A 25,687-nucleotide genomic window follows, 5' to 3' on the forward strand; every position below is an offset into this window, starting at 1 on the left:
ACAAAGAAACAAGGAGCATAGACCTGACCATGACAAGAAAACAAGGGCATAGACCTGACCATGACAAAGAACAAGGAGCATAGACCTGACCAATGGGCAAGAACAAGGAGCATAGACCTGACCAAGGCAAGAAACAGGAGCATAGACCTGACATGACAAGAAAACAAGGAGCATAGACCTGACCATGACAAAAACAAGGAGCATAGACCTGACCTGCAAAAGACAAGGAGCATAGACCTGACCATGACAAAAACAAGGAGCATAGACCTGACAAGGACAAGAAAACAAGGAGCATAGACCTGACCAAGGCAAAAGAAACAAGGAGCATAGACCTGACCATGACAAGAAACAAGGAGCAGACCTGACCAAGGCAAAAGACAAGGAGCATAGACCTGACCATGACAAAGACACAAGGAGCATAGACTGACCATGACACAAAAACAAGGAGCATAGACCTGACCAAGGCAAAAGACAAGGAGCATAGACCTGACCATGACAAGAAACAAGGAGCATAGACCTGACCAAGGCAAAAGACAAGGAGCATAGACCTGACCATGACAAGCAACAAGGAGCATAGACCTGACCATGACAAGAAACAAGGAGCATAGACCTGACCATGACAAGAAACAAGGAGCATAGACCTGACCATGACAAGAAACAAGGAGCATAGACCTGACCAGGCAAGAAAACAAGGAGCATAGACCTGACCATGCAAAAAAACAAGGAGCATAGACCTGACCATGACAAGAAACAAGGAGCATAGACCTGACCATGACAAGAAACAAGGAGCATAGACCTGACCATGACAAGAAACAAGGAGCATAGACCTGACCATGACAAGAAACAAGGAGCATAGACCTGACCATGACAAGAAACAAGGAGCATAGACCTGACCATGACAAGAAACAAGGAGCATAGACCTGACCATGACAAGAAACAAGGAGCATAGACCTGACCATGACAAGAAACAAGGAGCATAGACCTGACCAAGACAAGAAACAAGGAGCATAGACCTGACCATGACAAGAAACAAGGAGCATAGACCTGACCATGACAAGAAACAAGGAGCATAGACCTGACCATGACAAGAAACAAGGAGCATAGACCTGACCATGACAAGAAACAAGGAGCATAGACCTGACCAAGGCAAGAAACAAGGAGCATAGACCTGACCATGACAAGAAACAAGGAGCATAGACCTGACCATGACAAGAAACAAGGAGCATAGACCTGACCATGCAAGAAACAAGGAGCATAGACCTGACCATGACAAGAAACAAGGAGCATAGACCTGACCATGACAAGAAACAAGGAGCATAGACCTGACCATGACAAGAAACAAGGAGCATAGACCTGACCATGACAAGAAACAAGGAGCATAGACCTGACCATGACAAGAAAGAAACAAGGAGCATAGACCTGACCAGACAAGAAACAAGGAGCATAGACCTGACCATGACAAGAAACAAGGAGCATAGACCTGACCATGACAAGAAAACAAGGAGCATAGACCTGACCATGACAAGAAACAAGGAGCATAGACCCTGACCATGACAAGAAACAAGGAGCATAGACCTGACCAATGACAAGAAACAAGGAGCATGACCTGACATGACAAGAAAAGGAGCATAGACCTGACCATGACAAGAAACAAGCAGCATAGACCTGACCATGACAATAGACAAAAACGAACTGACCACTGAAACACTGGAGACAGGGGAATTTAAACACAGGGTAACTAGACACAGGTGGGAACAATCAGGGGCGGGGCTGACGTGATGAGCACAGGAGACACAGAAGGGGTGACAGGTGAAAACAATTAGGAAATTAGACACACCAGGGAAACTAACGACAGACAGGAAAACACAGGGAAAAGAGCAGACAATATACAGGAGGAAAACATGACAAGGAGAGAAAAGCAAAACACCCACTACCAGACACACAAAACTAAAAACGTGACACAACACAAGAATCGTGACAGCAGCCAGTAGTGATAACAATAATTCATTGTAAAATAAAAGTGTCTATAGCGCATACTATTACATGAACAAACTGTTATTGTGATTATGAAATATTTTACATTATGATACACAAATATTGAAATAAGAATAGAAACAAATAATAAATTACATTGGCAATAAAATAGAACAAAGTACATTTACAACACCGAACAAAGATATCTATGATTATTATACATATGTGTGTATATCTAGATACACATGATGTATATATATTTGTAAATACTACATTTTAGTTATTACTGTTATAACCTTTAATACCAATATAAATGATTATAGTTTAAATAGAAAACATAGTGGGTATAAGCATGTGGTCTGTTTAACAGAAAGCTGCTCTGTACGTGGTGGTACGTCAGCAAACACTTCTTCACTGATTGCCGCATGGCAGCAGTGTAAACAGGCGATATATGTCCTAATAACATATAAACATTGTGATTGAAATAACTTATTGGCCTTGATTCGTCATGTTTTATCGTCGTTTGTTTCTATATCTAAATTGTATTCATCTTCAAAGCAGCAAAGATCTCAAAGAAAGTGAGAAGCTTAAACAAGAAGCAACTCAACAAGAAAGATTCAATAGGAGAGACTATTCTGCACAAGGCATGCAGAAGGAGAGATCTGGCTGAGGTCAGGGCGCTCATTGAAGCGGGGATCAACGTCAACACAAAGGATAATGCAGGTTTGTCACAGCTTGGACACCTAATCACTTCTATATTCTGATATATGTGTTACTCTAATGAGTACATGTTCATTGACAGGCTGGACAGCTCTCCATGAGGCTGCTTTTGTTGGTGATAATGCAGTGGCTGAGGAGCTGTTGAAGGCTGGAGCTGATGTAAATGCTAGAAGCGATGATGGGATCAGCCCACTGCATGATGCTGTTTCCGGTGAACACTACCAGGTGAGGAAGAAACTAGAGTGCAGCTTTTGGTCACACATTCCACATAGAGGAACAAAGTCCTAGCATCAGTCTCTGACTAGATTCTGCTCTCACTGGCATTGGTCAAATTTGGCACTTGGTGAAAGAATTGAGCAACTAATGAAACTTTCTTTTCTTATGTTTGCCTCTTTTCTCTTTCTTTTCTTCTGGGATCAACAGGTTAGATTTGCTTTTGTTCCAGCAATGTCTGGACCGGACCGATTGACATTACAGCCTCTGTCCAAAACAAAGACAATCCCATCTTGATCATTTAGTTTTAGGGCTGGATGTTAAGCCAATTTTGTTATACAGCATATTGCATCAGCTGTGGTTTTAAATGATGTCAATCCCTGAGTTTTCTTATAATTAGAACGGCTGCTATTTATCACCCTGCCTCCATTAATCAAAAGAGCGTTTTTTTACCCAAAAGCTATAGGAGGTTCCAATTCCTGATATTGTGGAATGTATGTGTGTGTGTGTGTGTGTGTGTGTGTGTAGGTAGTGACGCTTCTCCTCCAGCATGGGTCAAACAGCAGTCACAGGCAGATGGGGGGCCTCAGTGCAATGGACATGGCGACGGAGGAGAAAATGCAAGAGCTGCTCTCTCTCGGAGTGTCTTCTGTGATACGTGAGCAGCCTTGTCAGGGCCCTGCACAGTACAGACAACCAGGTGAGCAACCTTACATTACATTTCCATTCTCTTACACATACCACTGTGTACTTCACAACTCTCTGTGGAGCAAATGTGATGCCCATTGTTGGGCAACAAAACACACAGTAACTTTGTGTGTTTTTACTGACTAGTCATGATAACATCATTCTTTCAATTTGTGGATATGCCTGTCGCGAATCGCGATAACTAAAAAAGGAACTCGATAACTTTTCTGAGCTCGATAAATTTCCGTTTACATGCGTGTTTGTTTACATAAGGATGTGACCAGCATTTTAGCCAGGCACACTGTGTCTGCCGGCCACTCTACCGGCCAGGCGCGCTGTGGCTGCCGGTAGAGTGGCCGGCAGACACAGCGCGCCGGGGCCGGCAGCAGAGACCACTCTACCGGCCCGGCTTGCTGTGGCTGCCGGTAGAGTGGCCGGCAGACACAGCGCGCCGGGCCGGCAGAGACCACTCTACCGGCCCGGCGCGCTGTGGCTGCCGGTAGAGTGGCCGGCAGGACACAGCGCGCCGGGCCGGCAGAGACCACTCTACCGGCCCGGCGCACTGTGATGGGCGGGGCTCACACACAGCCAGGTCAGGACACTCCGCATGCAACAGTGTGTAGCAGCCAAATGAATAATATAGAGACAAGCAGGAGACAACGTGTGACTTACTCGAGGGGAATATGAAGTTAAATGGAATTGGTTGCAAAACCTAATTCCACATCTCCGGTGTGGGAATATTTTGGATTTAAGCCAAATCAACGAGGCGAACCTACGGACTGAATGAGCCAGGTGGTGTGTCGCATTTGTTTAAAAAAGGTAGCAACAAAAGCTAGCAATACGACCAACCTTAAACTGCACCTGAAACACAACCTACCCATTCCGTGTTCCCAGCTGGGAGCAAACAAGGCAGCTGGAGATGGAGAGCCCCCACCTTCCCGACTTACTTTATTTTTAAAAAACATTTTTTACTACTGCATTTTCACAAATGCAATTGCGTGTTTTGGAGAGAGCTCTGTTTTCCAGCCTGAGTCTATTTAATTTATTGTTTTGGTTGTGTATGATTTATTTAATACATTTTTTACAATTTAATTTATTTGTTTTATTTATTATATATCATTTATATATTTAAATATTATTTCACATTTCATTTTTAATGTTGAATATTCAATAAAAAAGGATGTACTTGAATTATTATTATATATTATCATTATGTCAGTGGTCTGAAATGGTATTACAACGGTGCCGACAATATTATCGTTTATCGCAATAATTTCCGGGAAAATGTATCATCCAAGAAAATTAATGATTGTGACAGGCTTATTTGTGGATCTCTTTAGCTGGAATCTTTTGAAGTGTCAAATGTGCCCCCCATCTACATGACAACAATAATGTATGTTAATGTGAGCTGTTCAGAAATCCTGAGATTTAAGGCTTGCACAAAACGAAAAAATTAGTGTCAGTAATATGTACTGACAATAATTTGCTAGTGTATTATTATGATAACTTGCAGAGTTTATAAAGTATCAAAAGTTGCAACCAACAAACTTGTTTTCTATTATATACAGTTGAAGTTAAAGCTGATTTCACTGCAGGGTGCCCTTAATTCTGATCAGTGAGCACATTTTAAAGCAAGTCCAAACTGTTTTAACTATGTTTACTATACTTAAAGTTGTTCACACTAACTACTAGGGGTGTAACGGTTCACAAACATTTCGGTTCGGTACGTACCTCGGTTTTTTGGTCACGGTTCGGTACGTTTTCGGTACAGCAGAATTTTTTTTCACAAAACAAAACATATATATATATATATTTTTATTATTATTATTAAACTGTGAATAATGTATTCACTCAAATAAATACAAAATATAATAAAATAAACATTAAGGTGCAGCATTTCGATGAACTGAAATAATCTGTATTTGAACTTTACTGTACTAGCACCTAAGCAGCCAGTTTGACATTAGGACTTGCTTGTCATTGTATTTTCATGTTTTTTTAAAGAAAAATGAACTTGTCCACATTGCTTGCCGAAAGGGCAGATCTGCTGGCACTAACAATGTCTCCTGCTGTGGAGAACACCCTCTCTAGGGACAGAGGTAGCCGATACAGCCAGGTAGCGCTTTGCTAACATGGCAACATAAGGATATTTGGCGTTTGTAATAGCTTTGGCTCGGTCTGAACTTTCTGCGAGTGGTGGAGGCTTAAATGCTATTGGGAGTTGGGTTTGCACTTCAGTCTTTTTTCTTTTGGTACCGGTGATATTCACGTTCGGTGATGCCTTTTCAAATGAGTGTGATGTATTGCCAGCCGCGTAACCAATGTTAGTTGAACAATGCCGACAAACAGCTTTGGTTCGGTCCACCTGTCTTTGTCCGTCATCCTTGTACGTAACTGCAAAACCAAAATGTTCCCAAACCGGAGACTTCAATGATGCTGGAGGATTTTCGAGCTCAACTTTATCTGCGTTCGCCATACATTTTTGACAGTTCCTCAAATTACTGACTACATTTGAACGCATCCCTCTGACCAGCTCTCATAGTATGCCTCTCATCCAATGAAATGACTTGCTCGCTCTATGACGCGTTGAACCCAATGTGAGCAAATTACTCTGAATGCTGCGACGCAGCACCTGAGATTACTTCCAAAAAGTTATTCACGTTCTCAATTTTTTACGTTTAACGTTATATTCGTTCGGTACACTTCGGTACACACCTGTACCGAACCGAAGGGCCCGTACCGAATAATTTCGGTACGGGTACGTGTACCGTTACACCCCTACTAACTACAAAATATAACGTTTTCCCACAAATTGATTTTTTTTCTGCGAATAATGTTCAAATTCAATTTATTGCATGGTACAAGTTAACAAAGCCTTAAGACTTGTGATTTATTTCAGTTGTGGTTTAAAGCTGAGGTTTCTTTCAGGTGAAATGTCTTCTGAGGCTCCGTGCCACAACAGCATCTCTGCCAGCTGCAGTAAAGCATTAAGTGTACGACCCGGAGACTTAGGTGACGGAGACGGAGTCAGAGAGCCTGGTGACATTCAGCCGAAGAAGAAAGACACCGCCACGGATAATGTGAGAGCTTTTTACACTTCCATTACCTTTATACTCAAATGTGCTTCTGTGTAAACTGATGCTGGATTCAATGTACATAGACAAAAAAGGTATTTTTTACCATTTATGGCACCAATTATTTGCCTTTCCTCCTTCAGGGACATGCAGAATTGTTGTTTTGAAAGTTTAACTGTTTTTTCCGCTTTGATGTGTGTTTCTCACTAATTACCTTCTTTTAGCGGAGTCATACAGTGGCCACAAGAGTGTTTTTGGAGGAGACGGGCAGGAAACAGACAGATGTTTCGTCTTGGCCTCTGATTGATCTGGAGGATGCAGGTAGAGCAGCCAGTGAAGTAACTGGTCACAAAAACCATTTACACGCCACCGTAATGTTAGGAGTATACCTAACAAGCAATACTAATGCAAATGATAGGATACGCAAATTATTGTCAGCTTGGTTTCAAATGGAAGAAGGCAGAATATTGACTTGTGCTTTTTTTTAGGCAGATATCATGCTGCTCTGATACAGTTCCAGGATGGGCTGGATGAGGTGCTTAACCAACAGCAGTTGGAGAAGGATAACATTGATCAGAAATTACGGTCAGTTCAGGAACTTCTTACATCGAGGATTTAAGTGGAGCATTGCAAGCCAGCAGATAAAATATTGGGTACACAATGCTTTCATTTCCAGAACATGGCAAAGTGACACAACATACTTATAGTGCATGCTGTACATATTTATAAATAGAAATAAGGTCTTTATTTCTTTAAAATGTCTTCTCGAAGGAGTAATTATTCTCTCAAGTAAATCAACTTTATCAGCCGGACAGACACAGAGCAGACAAGCAGTAGCAACGTGGAAGTAGCTGCAGCATTAGCAGCAAGCAATGCATGGAGAGAGATCTGGCAGGTTAAATAGAGCGGCATATTAAGGAGACTGTTTGGTTGGTTGTAAAGTGGCAAGGGGCGTTATGTATAAATGCATCATTAGTGCTCGAGTTGACTGCCTGAACTAGCTCACAGGCTTCACCCCATTGGAGGCATGCCTAAAGAACGGTCTCACAAATAAAACACATTGGAAACCATTTTCTTCTATATAATCCTGATGTCTTTTAATCTGTATCATATCACCTTAAGGTAAACAAAAATACTTTCTAAGAATTCTATGAAATATATCCACACATACAGTATAAAGTTTCCTCTTCACCTTACCTGCATTTATTTGGCCTGCAAAACACATTTCTATAAAGTTAATTAAAATATCTTGATTGATTTTTTTTAATTGGTTGCTGGACTTTTGATCAAAGAAAACGACAATGAGTTAAAATGGTATTTGAGGATCAATAGTTTAGGAATTCATATTTTGTAACTTTACTTTAGCAACCAATTTCACTCAAATGCTTTACTGTGATCTGAGGACTTGCTGAGTCCAAACAAAAGGCATCTTTACAGAGTGTGGAGATAAGACACACAAGTGTTTCTGGTAGGTTCCCATGTAGAAAGGCTGAGTCTTTATCATAGTGGCCTTTGCTGCATGTCATCCCCTCTTTCCATTTCCTGTCTATCTCAAGCTGTATCTAATAAAGGCAGGAAAAGCCAAAACCAGATGGAAGTGATAACCAAAATACAAAGAAAACACAGGCGTACACAAGTTAGCCAGCTCAACACTTGAAATGACCAGCAGTACTGTTTGATTCTCTGCAGGATGGTGTCCGACCCCCTCCGGCACCGCTTGCTGAAGAGTCGCCTTGTCTCCCTGTCTTTGTGTCAGAGGACGTTGGTGGAGCTCCTTCAGAAGCAAATGCTTATGGAAGAGGTGTATCTAACCGCGAAGGCCAGACTTTCCAATGATCAAAGCAGTGCAGGAGAGACACAGCAGCTAAATCACTTCTCCACTCCTGATCCTGAAGCTGGAGAAGCACACAGCTCAAATGACAACGGGCAAAGACAGGAGAGCCATCAACCCGTTACACAGCCCACTCTGTTCGGATCAGCACCCTTAAACCCTACACAACCAGACGGACCACAACTCTCTGACCTCATTCAGAGGGGGGTCATTCCCTCCGGAAGTGCTATAGAGCTGGTGTTGAAGGTTAGGCAATGCTCTTCTCATCAAACTATTTATTAACCATGTTCTCTCTACAGTTGTCACCTGACCAGTTGTGTAAAGCACATTTACTCAAGTACTGTACAAGTACAATTTTGAGATACTTGTACTTTACTTCAGTCTTTAAATGTTTTGCTTCTATGTACTTCTACTCCACTACAATTCAGAGGTAAAAAGTGTACTTTTACTCCACTACATGTATTTAGTACCTTTAGTTACTTCACAGATCTGGATGAATGATGGTAAATATAATCAAGTGTTGAATCAGACTTTAGTTCCACCTGGAGTAAATCCACCAGCTACCCTGCAGTATGCAAAGTCATTCAAACTAGCTGCACCTTTACCAGCTTTGAGAACACTTTGATCAATCATTATAAAACATATCATATATATTATTCTGAAATGGACCAATCAAACAATGACTACTTTTACCTTTGGTACTTTAAGTAAGGAGAGCAGCAGCAACATGAACACAGTGGCACCAGCAGCATAGCGAGGCAGCAGACCTGGCAGCTTAAATAGAGCGGCAGGTCTAGGAGAATGTGTTTGATTGGTTGTAAGAGGGACGAGGCGCGTCACGTGTTAATGTATCATTGGTGCTCCAGTTGACTGCCTGAACTAACTCGCAGACTTCGCCCATATCTGAGTACTCCTCCCACCTCTGCGCCTGACACACGTATTTTCCAACAACCTGAATAAATAAAACCAATATCTTTCCTAATGACATGAAAGGTAATAAGATACGATGAGAAGGGGAAATGCAGTTTTCCACTCTGTTATTGTATACACACACACACTAGAAATACATGCATAGGATCTAGACTTGAACGGGCAACTCTCCACCTACCCATATTTTTCCATTCCTAAGCCAGGTCCCTACAGACTAAGCTACTGCCCCCTCAAATGATGTCACTTTGGGAAATGTTTGATTGCATGACATGTTTGATTGTGGCGACTAATAACAATGAATGGCTGCCATTGTACAATTGACTTACGATCAGGGCCCTTGACATTAAGTTGCTGCAATTTATTATAAAAATGCAAAAAATGAGATTCCTACCATCATCCCACAAGGCCACAGCACAAGGTTCCCCCCTGTTCACCACCACCTGGTAGACCCCCCACACACATAGACTGGAATACCCCTGATGTGCAATAAAACTGTCTGAAAATATAAAACTGTGCAATATACCCTCCTGCAATTTCACGTTTATTACCATGGTGTACATATCTGCTATTTTGTTATAGTTTTTTACATATTGTGTTATTAATAACATAGTTATGCGCATACTAAGCCTGTTTTTTCTTTTCTTTCTTCCTTTATCTGCTATTGTAATCATGTAAATGTCTCCGTTGCGGGACAGATAAAGGATTTCTGATTCTGTGTGTGTTTCCTCTGCAGGGTCACTGGCACCTTGCTCTCCTGCTGGATGACGGCTCCATAAAGGACAGCAAGGGCAAGCTGCACCTGACTCCAGAACGCTGGCTAGAGTTCATTCTCAATAACAACATCCCTGTCAGCTCAACGCACGCCTGGGACCAGGTTAGACACCAGACTGCCTTCATACCCTCACTGCACTCAGAGCAGGAGAATGGCTGCTGAAAAAGGAAATACTCCCATCTATCGTGTTTTAGACTGTAGTGCCCTTCACAAGAGAAAACAACAGGGGGTCCCGATGGAAAAGTAAAAAATCCCTTCTCATTTGATTCTTTACAGCTGTGCAGTGTTTTAGCATCTGAGGAGCCATGGAACTCATTGATCTATTACAGTGTCTGGCCTTCCTGGCTATACCTATAACCAGGGTTAGAAGGGTTACTTGTATTCCATTACTATAAGTAGTCACATGTCAAAAACTGTAATCAGTAACCTAATCTGAGTATCAAAATATAAAAGTAACCTGATTACTTTCCGTTAATTTTGGATTATCTCAATATCAAATGCAACGCAAATAATAAACCAGAGAAAATAAATAACAATAAGATGTTTTTTACTTCAGTGTATAAAACAATTAACCTTAGAAAAGAAAAAACAAGATGGTTCCTTTGAAAAATGCTAATTAAGCTTAATGCATTAATTAAAAGCATAGACTGTATTTTTGTTTAATAAATTATTTGTTTACTTACTGCATTAAAAAATAGATATACTTAAAATAAAGACTAATTAAAGTAGCCTAAATATAAACCATAAAGAAAATGAATTAATCACATCTACCTATAATATATCGATCTTTATTTCAAAATGTATTGCAATCCTGCTAGTAATATCAATTTTTTTAATGTAATTGTAATCGAATACAGTTAACTTTTTTTGTATCCTGATTACATAATCTTGTTACATGTAATCCGTTACTACTCAAGCCTGCCTGAAACAACATGGACACACCAATTCCCCCTTTACTTTAGGGGTGTTTTGCCTTTAGACAAAAGCAGGTCAATTGGGAATGACATGCAACAGAGGTAACAAGGGTCATTACAATCATATTATTTATTATACATCCTTACCACTTTGTCTTTGTTAAACCCTTAAATTATTTTCCATTTGCTTTGTTCTCAGCAAAAGGCATAATACCGACATTAGAAACCAGGTCCTCTTTATCATTTTGCTGTAGATATTAATCTTGAGTATGAATCCAGCTGTGACTATCTAGTCCCACCCTCATAAAAAGGTGCTGTGATATTGGCTGAATCCTGTCATGTTCCCCCAAACAGAATCAGCTGCATTGCCAAGAACACACACAAGGCATTTGCTTTGGTATATAACGGTGCATGCATGAACACAGTCAAATAAGTTAAGATCAAAAATGTAATTATTATAAAACAAAATATTATAAAAACTCTTAGAAATCAAAAACTGTATCTACAAAAAAAGGAAATACAATAAGGATATTATAGATTAAATATGAAAAAAGTGTGCAGTATATCTAAATTGGAAGTGGATGAGAACCGGTGACTGAGTAAACCAATTAATGTCGTATAATTAACAAGGATAAACTGATGTTGTTTAGTGGATGAGTACTGCAGATATCACTGTTAAATCATTTGATCATTGGTTTTATTATGAAAACGTCGAGACCAGACTGTTTTCAACCCGTAACTTTACATGGAGGCTGCCGCATATACACGTTCTCCTGACGAAACCTCAAATCATCTTCGTAATATCTATCAAACTATAGATCCTACATATCGACTGGACGTGGATTCTAAAAGTACAATATATACTTCTCGCTAGAAATCTAATCAAAAAGCGTTTTAATGGCCAAACTATCCTACAATTTAGGATTTTACAGAGAGGGTTATTTGTGAATAAACGACCATCTGTAACGTTTGCATTCAACGGGAGCACTAGAGGCCGAAAACTTTAAAACGTAATTATAGATCGTATTAAGCGCTTGAACAAACGACACATTTGGTCGTATGAGTTGGAGGACTTGTTGAATGATTCATGGAGCACTCAAAGAAGGACATTTCCAAAAGGATATCAATACAGCTATAATTTCTCTCATACACAAAAAGGGGAAAGACCCAAAGTTTTAGACCAATATCACTTATAAATTCAGAAATCAAACTTTATGCCAAGGTAACAGCTCGACGATTGGAGAAAGTCCTTCCAACATTAGTTCATTATGACCAAACGGGCTTTATGAAAAAGCGATTCTCATCAGATAATATCAGGAGACTACTGCATGTTATTCATTTTGCAGCAGACATAACATCGCCTTGCGCCGTATTATCAGTTGATGCTGAAAAAGCTTTTGACAGGCTAGAATGGCCATTTTTGTGGCATATAATGCAAAGAATGGGTTTTGGGGCAAAATGTATGATTATGTTGAAGATCCTATATAATAATCCAAGTGCTATGGTTCTGACAGGCAATCAGTGGTCACCTAGATTTCCAATTCTACGTGGCACACGGCAAGGCTGCCCTGTCTCCGCGTTTCTGTTTGCAATTTCTCTAGAACTGCTTGCACAGAAAATAAGACTATCCAAAGAAGTAAAACAGATAGTTGTAGAAGAGACAGACCACAACATTTCGCTATATGTGGATCATCTACTACTGTACTTGGACGAGGTACCAACTACGCTTCCTAAGCTGTTAAATATCTTTACCCAATTTTGTTCAATATCTGGTTACAAGATCAATTTGAATAAATCAAAACCTAAATACAGAATTGCGCTAAAATAAAATGAAGAACAGCTCCAACGCCTATGCTATGGGAACGCCTCTGGTGCTGGTCCATTAACTGGCAGTGTTTCCCATATACTTGGGGGGGGGGGGGGGGTTGTGGTAGCGGGGGGGGTGGGGGTTGAGGTGACGTGCAACAACATTAACCTTTCTGTTAGTCGCTTGTTAGCAGACCCTTCACGCGATGGCAGAGCGAACAGGTACAGGCAGGGCCCATAATGATAGCCCTATAGTTTAAATCTACTACCCACACATGAACATATGGAAATGGGTTACTATTTAAAAAAATAAATGTATTTAGGAACCTATCCATGTGATTTTTAGTGGGGGTCGACCTCAAATCCTCTAGGGGGGTCCAGGGGCATGCCCCCCCGGTAAGATTTTATTTTGGAGTTAAATGCATCAATCTGGTGCATTTTGAGGGGAAAATAAAGAGACTAGATCTATGGAAACACCTATATTAAACAGAACTGTATACATTACAATAATCATAAAATCATGGCCATAACCAATAACATACCATTTCCAATATGAAAAAAACACTGAAACTTGTTTATTAATTTATTTTTGGTTCATTTATAGTTGTGAGTGTGTCTGCTCCTGAATCAGCCTCTCTTGTCTCCCTGTTCCTCTTTGAGGCAGCAGCAAAGACTAGTCAACTTTTAAAATCTTACCTTTTTTCACCTAGTTAACTTTTTATTTATTTATTCATGCATATCTTACTAATCACATTACATTTCATTTAGCTGACGCTTTTATCCAAAGCGAATTATAATGACCGATTACAGGGACATTCTCCCTGGAGTAACTAAGGGCTAAGTGCCTTACTCAAGGGCACACTAGTGGTGGTGTTCCTGGCAGGATTTGAACTCACAGCCTTCCGATCTTCAGCCCACCTCACTCTCCATTAGACCAATCACTACCCTCTCAAATGGAAATATGTGTTTACATAAATGGTGACCAAACCGTTTGAGACCCACTGAGAACTTAGACCAAGTTAACTATCTAAACACTCAGAGAGTCCTTTACTTCACCTGAGCTGAGGTTATCCCGAGCTTGAATGACACACAGAGACCAATCAAGGGCTTTGATTTATGATCTGTATGACAGTGGCCATGTTGGCAGGCCACATCATGTGGACAGCCAGTCACCCTGTGTGAGGCAGGCCACTTAACAGGCCAGAAGGAGGCGAGATTAGAGCGAGGGATCATTGTCCACAAGTTAATAGATCGCAGATGGCGTCGTGGTCACAGACCAATACAAAAATAAAATATAATTTTTAAAAAAACTAAATGGGTCGAGAAATATACTTGGGCGGCCGTTAAGATACCTGGGCGGCCCGCCCAAGTATAGTCTATGTGTGGGAAACCCTAGTCTTATTTTCTGCCATGTCGCCATATGACTGTATGTAAACATTTGGACCAATTATGGGGCAAGCTGTGAAAGTGTGTAAACATTAGGGGTGTTGAAAATAATCGTTTCTACGATGCATTGCAATGCGGACGTGGACGATTCGGTATCGATGCAGTGACGGAAGATAATCGATTATAGCGTAGTAACGTTGCTTCCTGATTTTCCGGCTGCGGCTTTACTATAACGTTTTTTTTTCTGTCACTTTAATATCAAATCGGTCGGTGACGCAGAGATCAGGGAACAGACGTGACAGTGGCACAGCAACACCAAACATGGAGCAGTCTGCTTTATCCACCAACACAACACCAACAGCAGAAGGACCCGCTCTGAATCACTCCGTGTCGCTGCGGCTCAGAGACACAGGGATTTATGTTTTTCAAAAATAATCGCGTTACAATCATGTCAGGTTTTTGGTGGATTTAATTAAGTCTTGGATTGCAGAGTATGAATGCCCTCTGGAACAACTTCACACACAGATATAGGGAGGCTAGACCTATACAATTCATTTATTTTGGTTTATAAATTAATGTCAAGACATTTATGTTATTGATTTCTGAAGCACTTTCTAAATAATAAAAAGAGAGTTCATATGTATTTACTGCATGTATGCATTGATGAAAAATAAGCCATGTGCAGTAATATAGAAAATTGAGGATGCAACGCATTGGTATGAATCGTGATGCATCGGGATATCGAATTGAATCGAATCGTTGACAGGATAATCGTAATCGAATCGAATCGTGAGACCAGTGAAGATGCACAGCCCTAGTAAACATGTAGAGAAATAGTGCAATTGGTCTGTATAGTAACATACCAATACTTCATAACCTTTTACTACGTATTGGAAGAAAAAGCAATCCAAAATGCTGTCAATTAAGGATGATTCCAAGCCCCATATGCCTTCTCTGTAACCAAAAGACTATTGGCACATATGGTTTATGAATGTACTGCCGTAAGAACGTTCTGGAAACAAGTTATTGACATTGTATCTGAGATTATTGGAGTTCACACCCTGTCTCCCAAGTATTGTATTGTTGAATGATGATTCTTCTCTTGACCTACAGAACCATCAGAAAAGGGTGCTTTTCGCTGGTCTAACAGCAGCCAAAAAAATAATTGTAATACGATGGAAACCCCCACATACTTTATTTATTAAGCAATGGATATCATCCTTCCATGACCTACTAATCTCAGAGCTGTCAATCGCTTCTGCTAATAAGGCTAAGGGGGAAACATTAGAGGCTATTCAAAGAGCTGCTGATCTGGTATTATCATTCATGTAAATGATGATTGTACATATACACCTATATACACCTTGGTGCAATTGTAGATTATTAGGAGTCAATCTCAATTCAGTTTAAACAGATGAAATGTTATGTGGAAAAAAAGGTATGAATGTATTTGATGTGGATAAATTGTTATGCTATAATATAAATAATATATATAATATAATAGATAGATGAACTCAGACGATTGCTAACAAACATCAGGTAGGATTTTCTGTGAAATGGCAAGATGGGTGGGAAGGGGGAGGGACGGGGTGGCATGGGAAAGGGATTCCCTAAATGTTTTATTTTTGTATTATTGTCTATATCATTTGTATCTGTGTATATAAGTCCCTCTGAGGGCAAAAAAAAAAAAAGTTGGAACTTTTAAATAAATGAACGTCTTGGGGAGGCTTGGAGCTGCGAGCGGCAGAGAGAATAATTGTTTTAATCTAAATGTTGCATGACTCATTTAAAACATACATATATGCATGATTTGAATATTTGCCTTTAAAGAAAATATGGGCTTTTGTAACTGACACACTTGATAAATCACTGATTGAAATTAATTATAAAATGACGTATCATTTAATCATGGAAACCAGTAATAACAAAAAGGCAACACGAATAACTAAAGGGAAAAATACCGTAAACAGGTTGCATCAATAAAACATATGACAGCACAGTACTTACATGCATGTCATGATATTAAAATCTGCCTTTTTATTTCATTTAGCTTCTATTTCCATTTGTTACAGTGAATCCATGGTGATTAAGCTGTTTGTGTGGAACAAGGTTCACTTGTCTGCTGGTTCCTGCCAGTAGGGGTCTGTGGAGACAGACACAGCATCAGGCTGTAAATTATTGAGTACTGTTTGCTGTAGAGCTGCACACACACACACAGTCCTCTGTATCCTCCATCTCATTGAGAAAATGAAAGAGGCCTGTTTAATGGCTGCTGCTGAAAGACATTGGATCTGCCCTCAGGTTTCACATATCCAACCCAGCAGACTTTGACACTCATTAATAAGTCATCATTCATAATCTGACGCTTCAATGGTGTTCAAATATATCTGTGATGAACTTCTTCCACTGTGCTTCCAGGTGACATTCAGAGGCAAATCTTTGTCTTATTATGCATTGAACTTGGCTGAAGGACACTCATCTCCGGATGTTCAACAATGCCGCGCTGCTTCTTCCGGGGAGGTGCTGACCCCAGGTCTGTTGTTCCTGTCTGCTGCCTAACCCTAACAGCCTCACTTCCACATACATCCACCTGTCACATTTCATTCACAGCCACTCCTATAAGTAAAGAGGGCAGGCAGGCAGCCGCTGAAGCGTAGCTTTTTCTATGTCAATAATGAATCAGCCGCCTCATACATCTCCCACCTGGAGTTTCACTCAGCACTGTGTTAACCAGCCTCATTAAAATGAATTGTAAATTTATTTTAAAAGGGGACTTAATATGTAAAGCATGGTTTTAAATGTCCTTTTCTGTTTCTGCAGAGGACCTGAGAAAGATGTTAATAAATATCAAGATCGTCCATCTGGTGGGGGATGAGGAATGGCTGCCAAGTGCTCAAAGTAACCTGTACTGGAAGAAGCTCTTGGCAAAAGACCATGATGACTGGGGGGAATTATCAGAATGATATATAAAATAAATAAACATTAAATGATCCAGTATCCACCAGTATTGTTTGATACGTTCACTTGTTCAGTTATATTGTTTTATGACTCATTTCCCACTGAAAAAAAAGGACATAGACAGGGGTGCACATAACTTTTTTGCCCTGGTTCTCAAAGGAGCACCTGGAGATGTTGCTTGGTGCTCATCCTTAAAATAAACCATAACTTTTGAGGGGTTCTTGACTTTATTTGCCAGACACACGGCGCTGAACACACAGAGGTGAACACAGAACACACATGCAGAGGTGAACACAAGACAACATTAGCACGACCAGTAATCCTACAAGCTGTCATCACTACCCTCCTGACTGTTCTCCTCACTGTCTTCCTCTCTGTCAGACATGGTAGCTGATGATGTAGGCCTACTACTTTCTCTCTGGTTGAGTCTGCGATTAGCTGCTTGCATCCACAAGTCAACAGCTGGGTTTGGGTCGAAAGTCTCTGTTGTCATCTTAGAAGAGTGGATGTAATCAAATAAGTATGTGAACATAACCAATAACCTACCATAGCCAATAACAAATGAATGTAACTTATTTTATTTGTGTTGTTCATTCAAATCTTATTTTACCGTAACATTTATTTATTTATGCTTTTTTTTTTAAATCTCTCCAGTTTTAAAGGATATTTGTGGTTACTGTCCTATAGTATACATTGGAATGATTTCAAACCTGTTTATCCCAATAATTATAAAGGAGTGCCTTGGAAATATGTGTTTACATAAATTGTGATCAAACTGTTTGAACTTAGACTAAAGTGAACTATCTAAACACTCAGAGTCCTTACCTCATTGAGCTGTAGTAGCCTCTCAGTCTGACTGGAGAGGACTCTCCCTCCACATTATTGTAGAAACATCTTCTTCTTACATCCGTTAGAGCAGCTAGCACCAGATTATAATAACAACAGCGCCGGTACCGGGCGGTAAGCCCTTCTCTCTCTCCCACGCTCACTCGCATTTTGGCTGTGAGCTGCGGGTGCCAGATAAGCCAACATCCCCCATTTTCATCACTTACAGCGCCCATTGTACAGGGAAAATGAAATGTGTAACCGGGGTGAAAAGGGTGTTACATTTACTTAATTATGAATGTTGTTACATCAAGGCCGAAAATTAGGATGAGCCCCAACGGTCAAACGTTTTTTTTTCCCTCCCAGAGCTGTCAGCGCAGCGCCTCCCCAGATCTTGCGCCTTAGGCGAACATTTATAACACCAGTGCGACGGGCCGGCCCTGAGTTCATATGCAACCTGTATGCAACTCGCAAATATCTTTCTCTCTCTCTCTTTTCTCTTCTCCCTTCTCTCTGCGCATGCGCACCAGTTATGTGCAGCCCTGGACATAGAGGTTCTTTGAATTTACACAAATAAAAACAGTAAATGCAACGGAATCAGTTCATGTTCTGTCTCTGAATGTGTTTTAATTAAGCAGACTTCATTTATTACATTTATTTGTTAAATCTCTGTATTTAAATCGCTTTGACTGAACGTGATTTAATTGAAACATTTTACATTTTAATCAATGTAATCTACTGGATTCAGGTCTGTTCTGCCACCCGCAGTGGGCATCCCCTGCAAAGGTTTTAGTCCATGGGCCCATACCTGGATTTCCACTTATCGGTACCACCCAAGGTGGCAAATTTTAGTGAAGTGTTTTCAAGTGACATATATCTATAGATGATATTTTGGTATGATAGACATTCCAGAGTGGTAGCTTAGTCATAGAAATCAGCTATTGAATACAATGACCCGAAGCGCCAAATTCGAAGGCGTAAAATGTGGCTTGAATGTACATATAACTCAAATACCAACATGAAGTCAACCATTTAATGGCTAATGCATTGTTCTTATGATGTTGTTTAGTTAGACAGGTCATTCTAAAGTAACCAGAGCACCCTAGGCAGAAGGTCCATGATCGATTTCGTTATCGTATCATCGGACCTGAGGCCGTATGTTTTGGACACTCGGGTAAAGAGAGGGGCGGAGTTGTCAACTGATCACCATCTGGTGGTGAGTTGGGTCGAGTGGCGGGGGAAGCCTCTGGATAGACCTGGTAAGCCCAAACGTGTAGTTCGGGTGAACTGGGAACGTCTGGAGGAGGCCCAAGTTCAGGAGGCCTTCAACTCACACCTCCGGCGGAGCTTTTCGGGCATTCCTGTGGAGGTTGGGGACATTGAACCAGAGTGGTCGGTGTTCAAAGCCTCTATTGCCGAAGCCGCGGCGGGGAGCTGTGGTCTCAAGGTCCTAGGTGCCTCAAGGGGCGGTAACCCTCGAACCTCCTGGTGGACACCGGTGGTCAGGGAAGCCGTCCGACTGAAGAAGGAGGCCTTCAGGGATTTGTTATCCCGGGGGACTCCCGAGGCAGTTGCAAGGTACCGACAGGCCCGAAGGGCAGCAGCCTCATCCGTGGCCGAGGAAAAGCAGCGGGTGTGGGAGAAGTTCGGAGAAGACATGGAGAAGGACTTTCGGGCGGCACCAAAGTTGTTCTGGAAAACTGTCCGACACCTCAGGAGGGGGAAGCAGGGAACCATCCAAGCTGTGTACAGTAAGGATGGGACGTTGTTGACCTCAACTGATGGAGTGTTAGGGCGTTGGAAGGAACACTTTGAGGAACTCCTGAACCCGACAACTCCGCCCTCTATGTTAGAGGCAGAGCTGGAGTATGACGGGGGATCAACACCAATCTCCCGGGGGGAGGTCACTGAGGTTGTCAAACAACTCCACAGTGGCAAAGCCCCGGGGGTGGATGAGATCTGCCCGGAAATGCTGAAGGCTCTGGGTGTTGAGGGACTGTCATGGTTGACACGTCTCATCAACGTTGCGTGGAAGTCGGAAACAGTACCAAAGGAGTGGCAGACCGGGGTGGTGGTTCCCCTTTTTAAAAAGGGGGATCAGAGGGAATCAATTACAGAGGCATCACACTACTCAGCCTCCCCGGGAAAGTTTACTCTAAGGTACTCGAAAGGAGGGTCAGGCCGATTGTCGAACCTCAGATTGAGGAGGAACAATGCGGATTCCGTCCTGGTCGTGGAACGACGGATCAGCTTTTTACTCTCGCAAGGATCCTGGAGGGGGCCTGGGAGTACGCTTATCCGGTCTACATGTGTTTTGTAGACTTGGAGAAGGCGTATGACCGAGTTCCCAGGGAGTTACTGTGGGAGGTGCTGCGGGAGTATGGGGTGAGGGGGTCTCTACTCAGGGCCATCCAATCTCTGTACTCCCAAAGCGAGAGCTGTGTCCGGGTCCTCGGCAGTAAGTCGGACCCATTTCCGGTGAGGGTTGGCCTCCGCTTTGTCACCAATCCTGTTTGTAATATACATGGATCGGATTTCGAGGCGTAGTCATGGGGGAGGGGGTCTGCAGTTCGGTGGACTAAGGATTGCACCACTGCTTTTTGCAGATGATGTGGTTCTAATGGCTTCATCGGTCTGCGACCTTCAGCACTCACTGGATCGGTTCGCAACCGAGTGTGAAGCGGCTGGGATGAGGATCAGCACCTCCAAATCTGAGGCCATGGTTCTCAGCAGGAAACCGATGGACTGTCCACTTCAAGTAGGGAATGAGTCCTTACCCCAAGTGAAGGAGTTCAAGTATCTCGGGTTCTTGTTCTCGAGTGAGGGAACAATGGAGCGTGAGATGGGCCGGAGAATCGGAGCAGCGGGAGCGGTACTGCAGTCGCTTTACCGCACCGTTGTGACGAAAAGGGAGCTGAGCCAGAAGGCAAAGCTCTCTGTCTACCGGGCCATTTTCGTTCCTACCCTCACCTATGGTCATGAAGGATGGGTCATGACCGAAAGAACGAGATCGCGGATACAAGCGGCCGAGATGGGTTTTCTCCGCAGGGTGGCTGGTGTCTCCCTTAGGAATAAGGTGAGAAGTTCGGTCATCAGGGAGGGACTCGGAGTTGAGCCGCTCCTCCTTCGCGTCGAAAGGAGCCAGTTGAGGTGGTTCGGGCACCTAGTTAGGATGCCACCTGGGCGCCTCCCTAGGGAGGTGTTCCAGGCACGTCCAGCTGGGAAGAGACCAAGGGGTAGACCTAGGACCAGGTGGAGGGATTATATCTCTTCGCTGGCCTGGGAGCGCCTTGGGATCCCCCAGTCAGAGCTGGTTGATGTCGCCAGGGAAAATAAAGTTTGGGGCTCTCTGCTGGAACTGCTACCCCCGCGACCCGACCACGGATAAGCGGGAGAAGATGGATGGATGGATTCTAAAGTAACTTGGACAATATTTTAGCCAAATACAATTATTATTACTTGAAGAAAAAAAAAACATGGAACTGCATAACATAGTTACATGTACATGTCTGTAGTGTCTAGCTTTGACCAGCCAACTAGACAAAGTCAACTATACTACCAGTTTTACATGTAGAACTCCTTCACAAGGTCAAGAAATATTCATGGGGGCAAGTCTAGTTTGATTTACTTACATATTTACCCAGTACTTGAGTATACATCAGTTTATACTCATCGACAGTGACTTAGCCTGGAGTGTTTGATGTGCTTTCGCAAGCTTAGACAAGGAGAGGTTGTCTGAATAAAGGAGTACTTTGCCCTTATTGTTCTGAATGATGTGGAGTGCTTCTCCAAATTCACTCTCCAGCTTCCGGCGGATATGTTTCTTTGTGGATGGTGTCACCTTGGTTATACTGAGACCATTCATACGTGAGACCAGTCTAGCTGTGAAGTCAATCAGTGGGACCACAGCAGGGTTGAGAAACAGTTCCTCTCTGATAAATGAGAATAGTTCACTGTATGACTGTTTCTCTGCGGCATCATACTGCACACCATCATCATTGGTCTCGTTAATGTCCTCTCCATCTGGCGCACTGCTTGCTGCTACAGGAGCTGCATCCTTGGTGTACAGGCGGTAGCAAGACTTGTGGTAGTGGCCTTCAGCAGCCACTGCTGACAATGGCAAGGATTCTGTTGTCCAGTTTCCTCGTTGCAGCTGTCCTGATTGCATCATCTGCACGGAGCTCAGTACACTGGGTCAAAGGCTCTCTTGTCTTTAGGCCTTTCAAATACTTGTTGGTTTTCTCACAGAAGATGCATTCTTTCTTATATAGTACCCTTGATTGGTGTGGCGTTTGTCTGGCTGACTTTCTTGAACCTTCTGATGTAGGGTTATTGTCTTTCTTGGTGATAATAGCATCAAGGTCCTTTTTCATAGTAAAGATGCTTCTGCACTTCCTATGGTAGGTGACAGGTGGTATGACATCATCTGGCAAGTCCTTTGCGATGTCTAAGATCGGTGCATGCTGTCTGATTTCTGCTGCTCTCAGCAGGGTTTTCCAGGAACCAATGTATTTTGGTGATACCAGGGTTGAGTCTTCATCTTGAGATGTGCAATGGATGAGGCACTCCAGGCGTGGCCGCTTTGGTGCCGTGCCGCTGGTTCCTACCTCTGGGACTGAGTCCATTTTCAGTTAGTTGCTAGTAGTGACAGTAGCAGTGTATGGAACCTGCAAATACACCAAAGCAACGTGGGGAGGTTATGATTGTTCATGTATTATCTTATATATATAAAGTCTTTACACTTAAGTAATGCAATAAAATATACATTCTGTTTGTAGTACGTCTCTGTACTAATAGTTTCATTACATGATTCATTTCTCATGTGATCACTCCGGAGCACGAGTCTGCATTCTTGCTCTATAAGAAGGCAGAAAGTTTCATCACTTTGAAATATTAACTTAATCTTAACTATACATCTTAACTAAAAATGTATGTCTACATACCGGTACATCAGACGCAGTGTCCGATAACATGTAAAATGGCAAAAACATGCGGCTCCAATAACATTATCTGAAAAGCAATAAAATGAGCTTCTTCCCCAAAAATCTGAAAATATATTCCAAATAGAACATACAAAGCTTATATAATATTCATTCCGGCAAGTATCATTATAATTTTCCACATAGCAGGGACAAACACAGAAAATACCGTCAAACTTTGTAAGTGACAAAATGCGTTATTTGATCAATAATGGGGTAGCATGTAACTCCGCTAAGCTACTCAGTTGGAAAGTCTATCATGGCTAAATGTACTTATATGGACCCTATGAACAAAATGGTACCACAAATGTTTTGCCACCTCGGGTGGTACCGATATTTGGTCTGGCCCATGGACTATTTGGATGTGTTGCTCAAACAATTACCGGTTGCCTTGTCACAGACAATCTGCTCGACAAAATATGTTTGTCTTTTTTGTTTCCCTGTGATGATGGTTCTTCAGGACTGCTTCTTAAGCTCAAATCACACTCGCAGACTTTTCCGGTGTTTCTAAATTAGATGACAATGTATGTGTGTCGATTAAGAGGAAAAGATGCCTGTTTTTTTTGTTGCTATTACTTTCAGGAAATGTACAACCTAACCCTGGTCCGCCCAGTAGTAGTAGTCAGATCGCTACTCCTGCTGATTTTAAAGCTAGGTCTGGGTTGGGTTTCATCCACTTGAATGTGCGCAGTCTGTTAGGTAAACTAGATTTTGTCCGTATCTTGGCGAGCTCGACTGACGCTGACGTCATTGTTTTATCAGAAACATGGCTAAATAAATCTATTTTGGCCTCTGACATTGCCTTAAATGGTTTTAATGTGTATCGTACCGACCGGCCTAATAAAGGTGGTGGCGTTGCCATTTATGTTAAGAATAAGTTCAGTGTATCCACATTAGTTTCCAAATCTATCAGTAAGCAATTCGAATTTTTAGCCTTAAATATAGAAGTGGCAAAGGGGCAACAGGTCATGGTAGTGAGTTGTTACAGACCCCCCTCAGCTGTCAAAGACTCCTTGTCTTCACTAGCAAATCTTTTATCACAACTAGACTACAAGGAAATAGTGCTACTTGGAGATTTTAACTGGGACTGGTTAACTGCAGTGTCAGAGGATTTTAAAAACCTTTGTATCTCTTTAAATGTTACTCAGATTGTTGACAGTCCTACTCGCCCTAACATTAAGTCTCCTAATAAATCCTCCCTAATTGATCTCATTTTAACTAATGTTCCCCATAAATATTCATATGTGGGAGTATTTGCAAATGATGGATCTATGTGCTCTTTGCTTGATTCATGCCTTCCCAGTCCCTTATCACGTAGCCTATAAGAGCATGGCGCCAGTTGTTGTAGCCAGTTGTGGTGAAGGCATCTGACTTACTTGAACCGAAATGTCTACATGCATAGCAGAAGATGGCATCTTTTTTACATGAATATTCCAGCCAATCTCTGTTTTGAAACCATGAGCTGCAAAATGAGTAGCCTACAGGCGAGTTGGGTACTTTTTTAAATATACCTGGGCAGGCTCTGTTTTGCCGAGGTCCTCTGGCACTTGCAGGCCGCCGAGGGGTGGCAGTGTTTGGGGCAACGAGGACGGCTGCTCCGCCTCAGTGGGCGAGGCGGGCAAAGCCGGTGTGTTGGGCGTTAGTGTCCACGACAGTGGCCGTGGGTAACGTAATGTCCCCATGATCTGAACTGTTATTACCTGCAGTAGATGCAGTGTTACTGCTGGCGATAAGGGCTGGTTGTTTTAACAATTTTCTGATGTCCATCACTGACTGCTGTGTGCACAGGTCACGCGCACCTGACATAATAATAACGTTACTTACCGTTTAAATTGACCAAATAAATGCAGCAGACAATGTTATTTAACCACAATTACAATTTATTTTATTTCAACTAAATTCTTATTATTATTACTACTATTATTATATATGTAATATTTTTCACTTCTTTTTTTTTTACTTTTAATTTTTCAACTGAGGAATCAATGCACCCTTATGCACCCCCGTAGAACCGGGCCTGCCTACGGGTGCGTTCGTTAATATTAACTGTGCGGTCCGGAGTCACTGGCACAGACTGGACCGCTGGTGAACAGCTGTTAGAACGGGCTGTTCAGAGCAGAGCTCCCTGTCGGAGCGGCAGAGCATGATGTGCACTGAAACGTTTTTCTGTCACAATATTATTTAAGGAATCGTTGAGCTAGCTAACTAGCATACATTGTCACTATCTGCTAACGTTAGCTTTAGCCTTCGTTTTCTAATAGTTTTTTTCATAGGCTATAAATTAAACAGAGGTTGTATAAGTATAGATCTTGTACTTGAGTACAAGTAGAAGTACTCAGATCTTGTACTAGAGTGAAAGCAGAAGTACTGAGATCTTGTACTGTTGTACTTGAGTAAAAGCAGAAGTACTCAGATCTTGTACTTCAGTAAACGTAGAAGTAGTACTCAGATCTTGTTCTTGAGTAAAAGTAGAGATCTTGTACTTGAGTAAAAGTAGAAGTACTCAGATCTTGTACTTGAGTAAAAGTAGAAGTACTCAGATCTTGTTCTTGAGTAAAAGTAGAAGTACTCAGGTCTTGTTCTTGAGTAAAAGTAGAAGTACCAGAGTGTAGGAATAC

The 25,687-nt window shown here is 41.8% G+C and overlaps 1 protein-coding gene across 1 annotated transcript in view; it reads left to right on the plus strand.

Annotated features, from left to right (window-relative positions):
- The window catches only part of LOC117534983 (ankyrin repeat domain-containing protein 31-like), a 30,905-nt gene extending 13,533 nt beyond the window's left edge, over nt 1-17,372 (plus strand). Inside the window, exons 7-16 of the mRNA XM_034199279.1 lie at nt 2,533-2,697; nt 2,777-2,919; nt 3,436-3,607; nt 6,523-6,674; nt 6,893-6,989; nt 7,157-7,253; nt 8,358-8,745; nt 10,163-10,303; nt 16,726-16,840; nt 17,128-17,372. Coding sequence (XP_034055170.1) covers nt 2,533-2,697; nt 2,777-2,919; nt 3,436-3,607; nt 6,523-6,674; nt 6,893-6,989; nt 7,157-7,253; nt 8,358-8,745; nt 10,163-10,303; nt 16,726-16,840; nt 17,128-17,270 — 1,613 coding nt within the window. The 3' untranslated portion in view covers nt 17,271-17,372. The remainder of the gene's footprint in view (nt 1-2,532; nt 2,698-2,776; nt 2,920-3,435; nt 3,608-6,522; nt 6,675-6,892; nt 6,990-7,156; nt 7,254-8,357; nt 8,746-10,162; nt 10,304-16,725; nt 16,841-17,127) is intronic.
- The last annotated feature ends 8,315 nt before the right edge of the window (nt 17,373-25,687 follow it).

The sequence above is a fragment of the Gymnodraco acuticeps genome, unplaced genomic scaffold (genome assembly GCF_902827175.1).
Source record: "Gymnodraco acuticeps unplaced genomic scaffold, fGymAcu1.1, whole genome shotgun sequence".
Taxonomy (NCBI): domain Eukaryota; kingdom Metazoa; phylum Chordata; class Actinopteri; order Perciformes; family Bathydraconidae; genus Gymnodraco; species Gymnodraco acuticeps.